At 38.2% G+C, this 15,325-nt stretch overlaps 2 protein-coding genes across 2 annotated transcripts; both read right to left on the bottom strand.

The window, feature by feature from the left end:
• Positions 1-7,847: 7,847 nt before the first annotated feature.
• LOC134062581 (ecto-ADP-ribosyltransferase 4-like) lies at positions 7,848-8,826 on the bottom strand. Its single transcript, XM_062518640.1, has 2 exons — positions 8,769-8,826; positions 7,848-8,657 (listed from the first exon to the last, which is right to left on the bottom strand). Exons 1-2 carry the CDS (start codon positions 8,823-8,825, stop codon positions 7,863-7,865), a joined length of 852 nt encoding a protein of 283 aa, XP_062374624.1. The 5' UTR covers position 8,826; the 3' UTR covers positions 7,848-7,862.
• Positions 8,827-10,587: 1,761 nt separating this feature from the next.
• On the bottom strand, positions 10,588-11,987 carry LOC134062621 (NAD(P)(+)--arginine ADP-ribosyltransferase 1-like). The gene is made up of 2 exons (XM_062518701.1): positions 11,920-11,987; positions 10,588-11,549 (listed from the first exon to the last, which is right to left on the bottom strand). Exons 1-2 carry the CDS (start codon positions 11,983-11,985, stop codon positions 10,722-10,724), a joined length of 894 nt encoding a protein of 297 aa, XP_062374685.1. The 5' UTR covers positions 11,986-11,987; the 3' UTR covers positions 10,588-10,721.
• Between the last annotated feature and the right edge of the window lie 3,338 nt (positions 11,988-15,325).

The raw sequence follows: 15,325 nt of genomic DNA, 5'->3' as shown, positions 1-15,325 counted from the left end.
GAAACTGGACTGGAAAAGAAAGCCTGAATTTTTACCATGTTTTTAACAACCACTTACCAAGTAATTATACAAAGACATTCTTTTAACTCCAACCTACCATGTATACATTCTGCAATATTACCAGGTTATAAATAAGTAAATAAGACGAAACTGGACTGGAAAAGAAAGTATGAATTGTTTCCATTTTATTAACAGCTTCTTTCTAACTAATTACACAATGATCCATTTATTTTTCATTCCATCCATTCAAGTTATGATCATGCATTTTCTTCGGTGTTACCAGGTTATTCACAACTATTTTCTAGGTAACTAAGACGAAACTGGACTGGAAAAGAAAGTATGAATTGTTTCCATTTTATTAACAGCTTCTTTCTAACTAATTACACAATGATCCATTTAATTTTCATTCCATCCATTCAAGTTATGATCATGCATTTTCTTCGGTGTTACCAGGTTATTCACAACTGTTTTCTAGGTAACTCAGACGAAACTGGACTGGAAAAGAAAGTATGGATTATTCTCACATTGTTAACAACTGCTTTCCAAGTAATTACACAATGATCCATTAATTTTTCATTCCATCCATTCAAGTTATGATCATGCATTTTCTTCGGTGTTACCAGGTTATTCACAACTATTTTCTAGGTAACTAAAACGAAACTGGACTGGAAAAGAAAGTCTGGGTTATTCTCACATTGTTAACAACTACTTTCCAAGTAATTACACAATGATCCATTTATCATTAATTCCATCCATTGAAGTTATGGCCGTGCATTTTCTTCAGTATTACCAGGTTATTCACAAGTATTTTCTAGGTAGCTAAGATGAAACTGGACTGGAAAAGAAAGTATGAATTGTTTCCATTTTATTAACAGCTTCTTTCTAACTAATTACACAATGATCCATTTATTTTTCATTCCATCCATTCAAGTTATGATCATGCATTTTCTTCGGTGTTACCAGGTTATTCACAACTATTTTCTAGGTAACTAAGACGAAACTGGACTGGAAAAGAAAGTATGGATTATTCTCACATTGTTAACAACTGCTTTCCAAGTAATTACACAATGATCCATTAATTTTTCATTCCATCCATTCAAGTTATGATCATGCATTTTCTTCGGTGTTACCAGGTTATTCACAACTATTTTCTAGGTAACTAAAACGAAACTGGACTGGAAAAGAAAGTCTGGGTTATTCTCACGTTGTTAACAACTACTTTCCAAGTAATTACACAATGATCCATTTATTATTAATTCCATCCATTGAAGTTATGACCGTGCATTTTCTTCAGTATTACCAGGTTATTCACAAGTATTTTCTAAGTAAGTAAAATGAAACTGGACTGGAAAAGAAAGTCTGGATTATTCTCACGTTGTTAACAATTACTTTCCAAGTAATTACACAATGATCCATTTATTATTAATTCCATCCATTCAAGTTATGACCATGCATTTTCTGCAGTATTACCAGGTTATTAACAACTATTTTCTAAGTAATTAAGATGAAACTGGACTGGAAAAGGAAGTATGAATAAATTCACTATTTAGGTTATTCTTATTTACACATTCATCACGCATGCATAACACTCAATCTTCAATAGTTTTCAATAGGCTAACTTTCAGTTTCAGGTAGGCTATCGAATGTAATACAACCAACATCCAAGCAGTAAATAAATCATACATAAACATTGCTTTTGCTTTGCATTAAAATAAAATACCACTAGCCTATAGCCGATGTAACGTTCCTAGTGTGCGTTGAAGCCTAAAACCAAAACGGCTCTTTCACGCCACTCCAGCAGCGCAACAGACAACTCACTGTGCAGGCTAGTTATGGATGGACAGACGTCTTCAGCGAGGCTCGTGGTCTTTGGAGATTCGGAGAGAGGAAAAGTGCGAGTGGCAGTGCAGGCTATATCACACAAAGTCATTCGTGCTAACAGCTAGGTCTTGCTGACTAGCTGAAGAAGGCTTTATACTCACGGGAAACTCTCGGTCGCAGTCCTCGAAATATTCACTTCCAACACAACTTCACCGTCTAGCAGTAATGTTTAAGTGAGTCTTTTACCCACTAAACACAAAGGCTATACATGTGTTAGGCTGCAGTAAACTTCTCCCTCTAGACAGTCGTTCTCCCTTCTTCTCACCGTGCTTCTCCGTGGTGTCGTTAGTTTCTCCCTCATGTATTTCCTGACCCTTGACCTAGCTCAATTTTCATTGGCTCAAATAATACAAACGTAGGCCTAACACAAAATACACATTTCCATTCTTTTCACTTTTAGAATCAAAACATAATATCTTGACAACATTTCAGTAACTATGACATTATAAGCAAAATATTTTCAGCCTACCCATACTGAAAACGTTGACTCTTGTAGGCACGCAGTCATGTTTGTTGAATTTCATGCATTGGTTTAGATGAAAATATTTTGTGTATAATTTCATAGTTACTGCAATGTTGTCAAGATATTATGTTTTGATTGATAATTAAATTATATTTTGTTTATAATGAAATTATAAGCAAAATATTTTCAGCCTACCCATACTGAAAACAAGACAAGAGTCAACGTTTTCAGTATGGGTAGGCTGAAAATATTTTGCTTATAATGTCATAGTTACTGAAATGTTGTCAAGATATTATGTTTTGATTCTAAAAGTGAAAAGAATGGAAATGTGTATTTTGTGTTACGTTTGTATTATTTGAGCCAATGAAAATTGAGCTAGATGTCAAGGGTCAGGAAATACATGTGGGAGAAACAAACTACACCACGGAGAAGCACGTGAGAAGAAGGGAGAACGACTGTTAGAGGGAGAAGTTTACTGCAGCCTAATGTATAGCCTTTGTGTTTAGTGGGTAAAAGACTCACTTAAACATTACTGCTAGACGGTGAAGTTGTGTTGGAAGTGAATATTTCGAGGACTGCGACCGAGAGTTTCCCGTGAGTATAAAGCCTTCTTCAGCTAGTCAGCAAGACCTAGCTGTTAGCACGAATGACTTTGTGTGATATAGCCTGCACTGCCACTCGCACTTTTCCTCTCTCCGAATCTCCACGGACCACGACCCAGCAAACAATTAACGTTCTGCTAACTTTCACTAACGTTAGCTTTTGGTTCCCCTATGGTTCGTTTTTCAGCAACCTACTAATAACGTTTAGAGAACGTTATCTCCAGGTTGTCAAAACAAATAACGTTCCCCTAACGTTTTTACAACTAAAGAAAAAAACGTTATATTCTGGTTGAATCCCAGCAAGCAAATAACGTTAGCCGCTGGTTCTCCTGTGGTTAGTTTATCAGTAACCTTCTAATACCCTGGAGAGAACGTTAGCTCCAGGTTATCAAAGTTTCCCGAACGTTATTACAACTAAAGAAAAAAACGTTATATTCTGGTTGCATTTCTCTTTTCACACAATGTTGCTACTTAGTTGTTTTTAGGTATCTTATTTGTATAACCATATCGGTATTCTCTGGTTATGTGCGTGGGGTTGATTGATGAAAATCGCCCCAGAGTTTCTATGAGTTTCCAATTGAACACGGCCAGCAGCCACACTGCAAAGTCGGAATAATTTGTTGCAAAATCGACATATAGCCCTATTCTATTCTTCCCCCCTCTGTTGGATTGATATTCGGCCGACCAAAGCCAGCCCGTCAGCTAAAGGGGCCAGGCAGCGCGAGAAGCTAGGTTGAGAAACTTCCATCTCGGGTCCGTGAGTTCTGGGGTGTTGGTGTTTTAGCAGACTCAACCTCGCTAACTTTAAGACATTTGGATAACACAGAGGTAAAGTTACTCACGTAGGCTGGCTGTATGGTATCGATCACATTCTTCACATCGTTCTCCATGCACTTGTTCCATTAAGTCCAACAGGCTTTTTAAAAACACTGTACAGGGTAAACTGGGTGGAAGAGCTAGCTAGCCATAGTCCCAGGCAGGCACACAACGATTTCATGCTAACTAATCTGACGAATAGTTTTGGATTAATCCATAATCGATTAGAGTGGCACCTGAAATGCATTCATGTTTTTAAAGCTTTATTTGTTATGAAAATATGATGATGAGGACTCCAATGAATTCTTTCTCAAACGTTGAGACTGCATCTTAAACAGCACAATGTTCCCGGGGGAGAATTGTTTTATATTAACACGTAGTCTAAGTTATAGCCTATGTTACTGTGCTGTTCACTCAGCCTATCCCACAATTCCCAGTCCCAATTTAAAACAAAATAAACCAAAATCCATCATAATTCTGAACCGAGGACTTTTAATGGCATACGATGCAATAAAAACAGCCAGTTTTGAATGTTGGAACAGTGTGTTAGGCTAGCGCCTGCTCTGCTTATGTTTTGATCTGACTAATCGTTTATTATAGGAAAAGACACCGTAGACAAGAAAGTATTAGACCTAACCGCATTTAAATACTTAGCTGACTCATTATCATGTTAACGGGCCGTATTCGTCGCAGATCAGCAAGCAGCTAATGGTAAGTGAAAATTCATACAGTTATAGTCATTGCCGTAGTCACTAGAGACGTTCGCTCTCCCAGGTAACAGATAGATGCCTGGATGTCACGATAATTCTACATATTTTTTCCCCCTTTACACTTTGTTGCTGGGAGGTTAGGGGAACGTTAATGCAACCAAATATTGTAAAGTTCCCTAAAGGGTAGGAGAACGTTCTGCTAACCAAAATAAACAACCAGAAAAAAACGTAGTATTTTCGTCAAGGAAACTTTCCTGGGGAACCTTGTGGCAACTTTCGCAACTTTCAGGCAACGTTTTCCTAACCAGGAAAAAAACGTTCTAAAAACGTTCTCCTAACCAGAAATTGTTAGCTGGGGAGCCTCGCTGAAGACGTCTGTCCATCCATAACTAGCCTGCACAGTGAGTTGTCTGTTGCGCTGCTGGAGTGGCGTGAAAGAGCCGTTTTGGTTTTAGGCTTCAACGCACACTAGCAACGTTACATCGGCTATAGTGGTATTTTATTTTAATGCAAAGCAAAATCAATGTTTATGTATGATTTATTTACTGCTTGGATGTTGGTTGTATTACATTCGATAGTATACCTGAAACTGAAAGTTAGCCTATTGAAAACTATTGAAGATTGAGTGTAATGCATGTGTGATGAATGTGTAAATAAGAATAACCTAAATAGTGAATTTATTCATACTTCCTTTTCCAGTCCAGTTTCATCTTAATTACTTAGAAAATAGTTGTTAATAACCTGGTAATACTGAAGAAAATGCACGGTCATAACTTGAATGGATGGAATTAATAATAAATGGATCATTGTGTAATTACTTGGAAAGTAGTTGTTAACAATGTGAGAATAATCCAGACTTTCTTTTCCAGTCCAGTTTCGTTTTAGTTACCTAGAAAATAGTTGTGAATAACCTGGTAACACCGAAGAAAATGCATGATCATAACTTGAATGGATGAAATGAAAAATAAATGGATCATTGTGTAATTACTTGGAAAGCAGTTGTTAACAATGTGGAAATAATCCAGACTTTCTTTTCCAGTCCAGTTTCATTTTATTTACTTAGAAAATACTTGTGAATAACCTGGTAATACTGAAGAAAATGCACGGTCATAACTTGAATGGATGGAATTAATAATAAATGGATCATTGTGTAATTACTTGGAAAGTAGTTGTTAACAATGTGAGAATAATCCATACTTTCTTTTCCAGCCCAGTTTCGTCTTAGTTACCTAGAAAATAGTTGTGAATAACCTGGTAACACGGAAGAAAATGCATGATCATAACTTGAATGGATGGAATGAAAAATAAATGGATCATTGTGTAATTAGTTAGAAAGAAGCTGTTAATAAAATGGAAACAATTCATACTTTCTTTTCCAGTCCAGTTTCGTCTTAGTTACCTAGAAAATAGTTGTGAATAACCTGGTAACACCGAAGAAAATGCATGATCATAACTTGAATGGATGGAATGAAAATTAAATGGATCATTGTGTAATTACTTGGAAAGCAGTTGTTAACAATGTGGGAATAATCCAGACTTTCTTTTCCAGTCCAGTTTCATTTTATTTACTTAGAAAATACTTGTGAATAACCTGGTAATACTGAAGAAAATGCACGGTCATAACTTGAATGGATGGAATTAATAATAAATGGATCTTTGTGTAATTAGTTAGAAAGAAGCTGTTAATAAAATGGAAACATTTCATACTTTCTTTTCCAGTCCAGTTTCGTCTTATTTACTTATTTATAACCTGGTAATATTGCAGAATGTATACATGGTAGGTTGGAGTTAAAAAGAAATGTCTTTGTATAATTACTTGGTAAGTGGTTGTTAAAAACATGGTAAAAATTCAGGCTTTCTTTTCCAGTCCAGTTTCATCTTATTTACCTGGAAATTAGTGCAGTTTAATCAGGTAATATTGCAGAAAATGCATGGTGACAATTAGGTGCGGACATCAGTACAATGGAAACAACCATGTATTTACCAAGTACATTTTAATCAGTATGTACAATGACCCAGTAATAAGGAAGATGGACCCTGATAGAGTTGTTGTTATGAGGTAAGTACTGAATAAACCCATGCATGATAAATGGGTATAGGCCTATGTGCTGGTGATGACAGCAAAATAAAAGGGAAATAAAGAATGTAGTTTCTTAGAAACAACTGTGTTCTTTCCCAGTAAATACCATTTTAATACCAGCCAAAGTAGCACAATTACATATTAAATAAGTAATTGAATGGTTGAAATATTGAATGGTACTACTAGGTAACATGGCCATGATTTCTCATTCTTTATGTGGTAATTGTGTAATAATTATCCTGTAGTTACCTTTATTTTACAGAAGTAATTGACCCTTAATTCAGAATAGTTTCTTTGTAATAGTTAAGACATTTCTATGTAATGGTTTTATATTTACTCTGTAGTTACCCTAATTTTTACCAGTATAGTTACCACATAATTACATGGTAGGTAACGGAATGGCTGAAATATTGAATGATATTACTAGGGAACGTGGCCATAATTTCTTTCTTTTTATGTAGTAATTGTGTCATAATTATTCTGTAGTAACCTGTACATTCTCAAAAGTAATTAAACATTAATTCAGAATAGTTTCTTTGTAATAGTTAAGACATTTCTATGTAATTGTTTTATATTTACTCTGTAGTTACCCTCTTTTTACCTATATTAGTTACCACATAATTACTTAATATTACCATGTTGTTACCTGGTAAATACCTAGTAATTAGGGGACTGTAAAAGGAAGTGCTACCCCAGTGGTATTACTGTATGATTGATGCACATATTGTGAATGTGGATACTACAGTGTGATTTTTAAAAGTTAAAAGTTCCAATTAGCGAATTAACTCTTTTCAGAGGTGGATAAACTGCATTTACTTGCATTTAGCCTCCATTACATCCCTGAAGATAACACAAATCAAAGACAGTAAACTATTGCGGAAGTGCAAGATGAGAATGATGTACAGCAATGCCTAAGAAAATACAATATCTTACAACACAAGACAACTTCATTTCTGTATGGGAAACAAAACTACTTTTAACTTGTACATTGTAATCACCCATACTGCTACCATAATCATCTCCCGGAACAAAGGGCATGCAGACTGAGACTGTACTAAGATACATGTAAATTACCACAAACATGAACTACAGACTACACATTACCCAGTCTACATTGCATCCCACACTGCATGTTACTGGTGATCTGGAACATAAAATACAGATCAACCAGATACCACACTTTATGTTACGGATTATCAGAAAGGTGGAATAATTAGACCTTTCAGGTTTTGACCTTTTACAGATTGTTTAAGATTTGAAAACATCTGAGTGGACAAAGGTTTGTAAAAGGTAAACATCACCATAGGATTTCAGAGAAAGAAAAGGCTATGAATGAAATCCACAATTGGTTGCACATATTTGTGATAAATCAGAGATTTGCCTGAGGCCTGTTTTAGCACGACCTTACAGTTGAGGTCACTTCTGATCCCAGTGCTCTCCAGCTTATACACAGTGTCGCACAACGGATTGTTTCTTTTCTCTGAGACTTTTGTGACTGTAAATATCTCATATGGAGGAATCAGCACCTCTTTCTGATGTGGGTTGGCAGAATAATCGGTGATATCGGCACCATGGCATGTGTTGATTTCAAAGCACGACACTTTTCCAAAGCTCTTTGTCACATTGGGGTCGAGGGTAGAAGATGTGAATGAGCCGAATCTAATCTCTTTGTTCAGAACGTCTTTTTCAAATTGATCCTCTGTACCACGATACACTGATCTGCATTTAATTCCGTTTTTCCTCTCTCTATCCTTCAGAACTTGTACTGCGCGTGTTAACAAAAAGTGAAGAGAATACCAGTGATATGTCTTTCCTGTGTATTGTGCAGTCCCATTACGAGTGTCACCATTGAAAGCTTGATATACCAGTGGGTCAAGTAGAGTATAAACGTACAAGGCATTGCAGTAATTAATTCCTCCCAAATCATCTCCTTTCTTATTACTGGAGCACCACTTCTGTCCTTTACTCCAAGCTGCACTGAAGTTCTTTGAACTTTCAAGTTCCTGTTTTAGAAATGTGTTCTCTACCATGTGTGACATATTCATTGCGCATCCCTGGTACTGATCATCGACAGAGTTCTCCTTCATGTCCAATGGAAACTCCCCCTGCAGCAACAAGATACAAGTAACTCAACACACATATCATCTCATCTCATGAATAAAACCATATGGATATGTGATCATGTTTTTGTGTGAGATTAGTGGTGACGAGGTTACCTCTCTAAAGGCAGCTCCAGTTGTCAGGATGAGAATCAGTACAGCAAAGGTCATCATTCTGCCTAAATGATTCAACAATGCAACAAGATGTTGTAACTGCATACTGTAATGTAGTTGTAACTTTATAGAGCAACTGTATAGAACTACATATGGCCTTAGCATGCAAGCACACACACAGACACACACACAGACACACACACAGACACAGACACACACACACACAAACACACACACACACACACACACACACACACACACACACACACACACACACACACACACACACACACACACACACACACACACACACACACACACAAACACTCACATACACACTCACTCTCTCTCTCTCTCCCTCTCTCTCTCTCTCTCCCACACACACACACACACACACACACACACACAAACACTCTCATACACACACACACACACACACACACACACACACACACACACACACACACACACAAACAATCACACACCAGTTAGGTGTGAATAAAAAAGGCAGTAAACAGGAAATGTCACTTCCTGCCCCCCTGCTCTGATTGGTCACAGTTGCTCTCTGTCTTTCCCTCATCCTCTGTAGGCTTCATGTACAAAGCTTACACCATCTTACACACTCACTGTCGTATGTATCAAGAGTGAAATGAACATGAGAATGTCCTCTCCAGAACCCTACTGGAATATGGATATGCAGCTGTATTATGAGATGGTTTCACTTTCCTCTCTGCAACTGTTCAGTGTAAGAAATTTTTTTTAAGGTGTAGTAAAGTACACACCCACACACATACACATGCATATACAGAGAGTGAGTGTGAGAGAGTGTGTGTGGCCTATATTGTGGCCTACAGTATATTGTTGGAAGAAATTGAAGGGAAAAAAGTGTTGCAAGACTAAGAATGTGCATTTGATCACTGCTACATAATGTATTGACCACACCTTTGTGTGTGTGTGTGTGTGTGTGTGTGTGTGTGTGTGTGTGTGTGTAGGGAGGTCACTGCTACATAATGTTTTGACCACACCTTTGATAGGTGTGTGCGTGTGTGTGCCTGTGTGTGCGTGTGTGCGTGTGTGTAGGGAGGTCACTGCTACATACTGTAATGTATTGACCGCACATTTGGTGCCCTCAAAAGTGCTTCAGAAAGAAGTAAACCCTTCCAATTGTATCACTCATGTTGTTGTTATGTTACAAAAACTATTGCAAATGTTTGATACCAAAAAAGCTCACAGAAAAAGAAGAGTTTGCTGGCCTTCTTATTATTATTATTATTCAGGGAGGTTTTTCTTTGGCAGTTTGCAAATGGATGCATTAGTGCCATCTGCTGGACTGAGGTTTGATGGTAAGTACCCTATAGCCTCGTTTTGGATTACAATGGCCGCCGGGTATGTAAGCCGAGTAATGAGAAGCTTTAGTCTGACTATCACCACCATACTAAGCCCAATATATGCTTTATTTCTTCTGCACAAGATCAAACTTTTTCCCTGTGTATCACCATCCTGACTTGGCTCGCGTAAACCCCACCATCCCACATCAAAATGTATAATTAACATGGTTAATTAGCCGCCCTACATGATGACAAATAACAAAATCACAATGTGCAACTGGTGGTTTCTGAGCTCTCACACGAAACAAACAGTGTGGGGAACATTATGAAACACAAGAACAAAGAGAACATAGGCTTAATATTTAATTAAAAATATATATTTTTACTGTAACACATTTCCAACATTGCCTTTTTCATCTCACGTACCCCCTGGTGGAATCTTGTGCACCACATTTTTATGAATCCCTGCCTTAGAATAATATGGAAGACATGAATAGCAATACTGTATATTGAAGAATCGAATAGCAATACTTGTTTTATTGCAATATGTTAATAATCGTAATAATATTGTATCGTGGCCCAAATATCGCAATAGTATTGAATCGTCACATTTTGGCCACTCCCACACCTAGTGTGTAACAGTCTGAATGAAAGTAATGACACCCAGACTGGTCACCCAGAGAGACTGATCTGACCGATGCAAGGGAGGGGATTGGCCAGATGCTGTTGGCACTGGTGTTGGTGCTACTACACAGTTCAGGTCACTTCTGATTCCAGTGCTGTTCAGCACATACACAGTGTCACACCAGAGTTCACAATGTTTTGATCTCTTTAAGACATCAGTGACCATGAACTTCTCGTATGGAGGAATTAATACCTCTTTTTCGTCATATATGGAATAGTTATGTATTGCAGCACCATAGCACGTTTTGATTTGAAAACAAGATTTTGTTCCAAATGTCTGTGTTTTCTCAGGAACAAAAGAAGAGGACGTAAATGAGCCAAATCGGACCTCTTTGTTTAGAACATTTTTATCAAAAGTAAGGTCCGTACCGCGATAAGTTATATTGCAGTTATTATGTTTTCCTTTTAGAACCTGTACAGCGTCCGCCAAATAAAACTGGAGTGAGTACCATCCATATGTCCCGTTAGTGTAGTTGTGTTTACCCATACGATCAGCCTTATTGAAAGCACGATATGCATCATCACCAGTGTACACATACAGGGCAATGCAATGGTTCCTTGGCAGGACATCGTTGTCACAATGATGGAGTTTCTTCTCCAGTATCTTACTCCATGCTTTACCAAAGACTGTTGTGTTGTTAAGTTCACGTGGAAGAAATTCAATCTTCACCAATTCTGCCATCCTCTCCCTACAACCCTGGTATTGGTCATCGACCGAACCCACGGCCATATCCAGTGGAAACACGTGTCCTGCGGCTGCTTTTCTCTCATCCTGAAGCAACAGGACAGCAATAGCTCATGTTAGAGACGCTGTTATCTGAGTCATGAATGAGACAATGGTGATGTGTTTAAACGAATAGTTGTACGATATTATTCTATCAACACAGACATGTACAGTACATCAATAGTCTGACACGTCTCGGGTGTTCTGTGGAGTGGGTAAGACTGTTTTTAGTGGCAGGCTTAAGAAACCATTGACTTGTGCTAGCCTAGGACTGGCAAACTCTGCAACTAGAAGGACTGGATGAAATGTGCTGAAAACGGTTTCCACTGACTTATATCATACCGGTTAAAGGATTAAGTTGGAAATGAGGTCCAAAATTCTGAACTATTCCTTTAAGTGTGCTATGCTATGACTTTACCTGTCCAAGGGCAACTCCAACTGTGAAGATAAGATTCAGCACAGGTGAGGCCATCTTCATCATCATCATCATTGTCATCGTTGTTGTCTTCACTTCTCTGAAGCATGACCAGAAATATGTTTGCAAAACGTTATTACCTTATATTCTTATTACCTTATCTTATAATCTTGATATCGTACATTTTGTAGGTTCATTGTAAATGAAAAATATTTTGTTTTAAATGATACAATTTCTACATAATTGAGATGCATTCAAACAATACATTTACAGTTTTTCTCAATTGTTTACACACAATTTCTGGTACTTGAGACACAATTCCCATAATATGTAGCTCATGCAGCAACCTCCTGAACCGATTCTGCTGAACTATAAGCACAATTTCTGCTTTACACTCAAATTGCAGTTCTATAACACACTGTTTTCAAAACACTACACACAATTCTCTGCATTAGACACAATTTTCATGAAGAAAATCTCTTGTTTTCACAAAGAACACACTGCCATTCAAATTCTAAAGCTAACTGCCCTACCATGCACACTGACTCATCAGATCGGCTAACTCCTGTCACACAGTCTTACAATTAGCTATCAGAGCTTTAGTATTACAGTAGTAGTACAGGCAGAGGCAGAGCCAGAGGAGTGAGAGTAAGAGGAGGAGGATGGGGAGGCCAAGGACCGTAATCTCTGATGAGATCCGAGCCACTAGAACATTGCAGTGCTGCGTATCAATACAGTACAGTACCGGACAGTACAATACAGCTCAATGAGCACAGTAGTACAGTATTGCCTGTGGGCTGTTCTGTAGGACTGTAAAAATAAAGTATGTTTCAAGTATTTGGGGAAAGTAATCCTACTTTCTATTCCTACACCGTTTACAGTATTCTACTATTTGTTTGGCAGCCGAAAGATTACCAACACGAGGTTTTCTGTCTCCTGAACAGGAAACTGAAATCATGAGCATTGTCCTAGAAAAAACGGCATAACATTACGGCAAATACAAAGAAAAATAACAGAAAACAATGGGATATTTCAAAATATTGATAGGGTAAGCATATAAACTTACTGTATCAGCTTATCTACTGTTTGTAGTACTGTTTGTAGTGTAACACTGAACAAAAAAGGCCCAAGTCATTATAATGAATGGTGTTTTCAATTTATCGCAGTGTTTTACACTGAGCACATCAGTGTTCAACTGGTCCTTATAAATGTCTTGATATATGATGGTTTGTGTGTGTCTCTTGAGAACAAAAGAGCATTTTGAGGAGAAATTACATTGTTTTGAAAGTAAAGTGTCATTTTGCAGGAGAATTGTGGAGTTTTGCCCATTGTGTGTGTTGTTTTGGATTTGTGTGTAGAGTTCTGAGAATATGAGGGATGTTTTCAGAAAATGTGTGTTAACAATCGAGAAAAACTGTAAGCAAAATGCAAATGTGCTTATAGCACCCCATGTGGACAGCATGGGTAGTGTTTCAGGGTAACACTTTATGGTAAGGGTATATTAATTAGGGCCCGAGCACCGAGGTGCGGCCACTGAAAGTGGCTGCACCGTAGGTGCAAGGCCCTATTGTTTTTGCTCAGATTATTCTTATTAGGGCCCGAGCACCGAGGTGCGGCCACTGAAAGTGGCTGCACCGTAGGTGCAAGGCCCTATTGTTTTTGCTCAGATTATTCTTATTAGGGCCCGAGCACCGAGGTGCGGCCGCTGTAGCAGCGGCTGCACCGTAGGTGCAAGGCCCTATTGTTTCTGCTCAGATTATTATTATTATTATTATTATTATTATTATTATTATTCTTTTTCCGTCTTACCTGTTTTTTTTTTTTCACCAACTTGGTATGCTCTAAAACTCTTGTAATTTGGCAGCCATTTGTAGAATTGCAATCGAAACTCAGAGACAGAGCTTTGGCCTAGGGTGTGGCTCAGGGACTCTAAAGCGCCACCTAGCGCGGTTTCTGTTGTGTTTGACACATACATGCACGAAAATGAACCAAATTTGGTGGGCATATGCGTTGTATTAATCTGAACAACTTTTACATTTAAACGATATAGTAAATCTTAGAAGAATTTGAGTTATGATTATGATTATGATTTTTGCACATCACGTATTTTGAAACACTTCTCCTAGACGGTGTATCGAAATCGTGTCATATAAGCACTAAAATGATCTTGAGGGGTTGCCCGAAAGGAATTGCGACCAGATTTTTGAATTTCAAAAGTATATCGAAATGGCGAAGGTTTGAATCTAGGTGTCTTATAAAAGAAACAATAAGTTGGTGTTATAGGCAGAAAACAGTGACTAATTTGGATGAAATTTGATGGAGTATTAGTTAGTGTGTTTGTAGTGACAGTCATATACAAAGTTTTGAATTTGGTGTTGTTTGTGTTTTTTAAAAGCGCATTAATGATTGTGGTGGACACAGTTTTAGCTAAAATATTTTGAAGCGAGTTGATGAATAATTATAATCATATCAACCTATGCTGCAATTTTGATTTTAACCATGTTAACAGAAAGTGAGATATTTAGGTTTATTAGGTTTTTATAGGTCTGTGTGCCTAGCGGCGCACGGTCTGGCTCCCTCACTGTGGCTCGCCCACTCTCCCCCTCCTTGTCTGTTTCCCTCCCCCCACAGTTCTTCCCACCCCTCCCCTCTCTCCCAGCTGGATGTCTCTCTAACCTCCCCCGCTTTCCACACAGAGACTCAGACACAGACACAGACACACACACACAGACACACACACACACACACAAACACACACACAGAGAGTCAAGAATGACAGTGTGATGCAAAGTAAAAGGTAAAGAAAAGATCATGTGTATAAAGATTTTACTCAGGTTAAGTCATTTTTGTGATAGAATTGGGGACTGACTAAGTCAGACCCAAGTTCTAATCCTCATAAAAATGCTTGGTTGGAATGGCATGTAATAACCAGAATACAGTAAAGTCATGTATTTTGAAAAACTTGTCCTAGACGCTTTATCGAATCAAACCAAGGGTTTATCGAATCATATCATATCAGCAGTTAGGGACTCCTGGTCACTCACTCACTCACTCACTCACACACACACACACACACACACACTCTCACTCACACACTCACACACTCTCCTCACTCACACACTCACTCACCAATCACACACACACACACACACACACACACACACACACACACACACACACACACACACACACACACACACACACACACACACACACACACACACACACACACACACACACACACACACACACACACACACACACACACACACACACACACTCACAACCCACCCCCCCCCCCCTTGAGGCAGCTGGGCCTACTGGTTAGGGCTTTGGGCTTGTAACTGGAGGGTTGTCGGTTCAATCCCCGACCAGTCCACCACTAAAGTGGTTCTTTTCCTCACAAAAA

This window comes from Sardina pilchardus, chromosome 17 (genome assembly GCF_963854185.1).
Source record: "Sardina pilchardus chromosome 17, fSarPil1.1, whole genome shotgun sequence".
In the NCBI taxonomy this organism is placed as follows: domain Eukaryota; kingdom Metazoa; phylum Chordata; class Actinopteri; order Clupeiformes; family Clupeidae; genus Sardina; species Sardina pilchardus.
The sequence above is the reverse complement of the archived record's forward strand: the minus strand, read 5'-3'. Positions and strand labels throughout refer to the sequence as shown.

Excerpts from the sequence above, each read along its gene's own strand:
- LOC134062621 (XM_062518701.1), bottom strand. The coding sequence starts at position 11,985 with ATGATGATGAAGATGGCCTCACCTGTGCTGAATCTTATCTTCACAGTT. Across the intron at positions 11,550-11,919 it reads TTGGAGTTGCCCTTGGACAG|GATGAGAGAAAAGCAGCCGC; the intron begins GTAAAGTCATAG and ends CTGTTGCTTCAG.
- LOC134062581 (XM_062518640.1), bottom strand. The coding sequence starts at position 8,825 with ATGATGACCTTTGCTGTACTGATTCTCATCCTGACAACTGGAGCTGCC. Across the intron at positions 8,658-8,768 it reads CTGGAGCTGCCTTTAGAGAG|GGGGAGTTTCCATTGGACAT; the intron begins GTAACCTCGTCA and ends TTGTTGCTGCAG.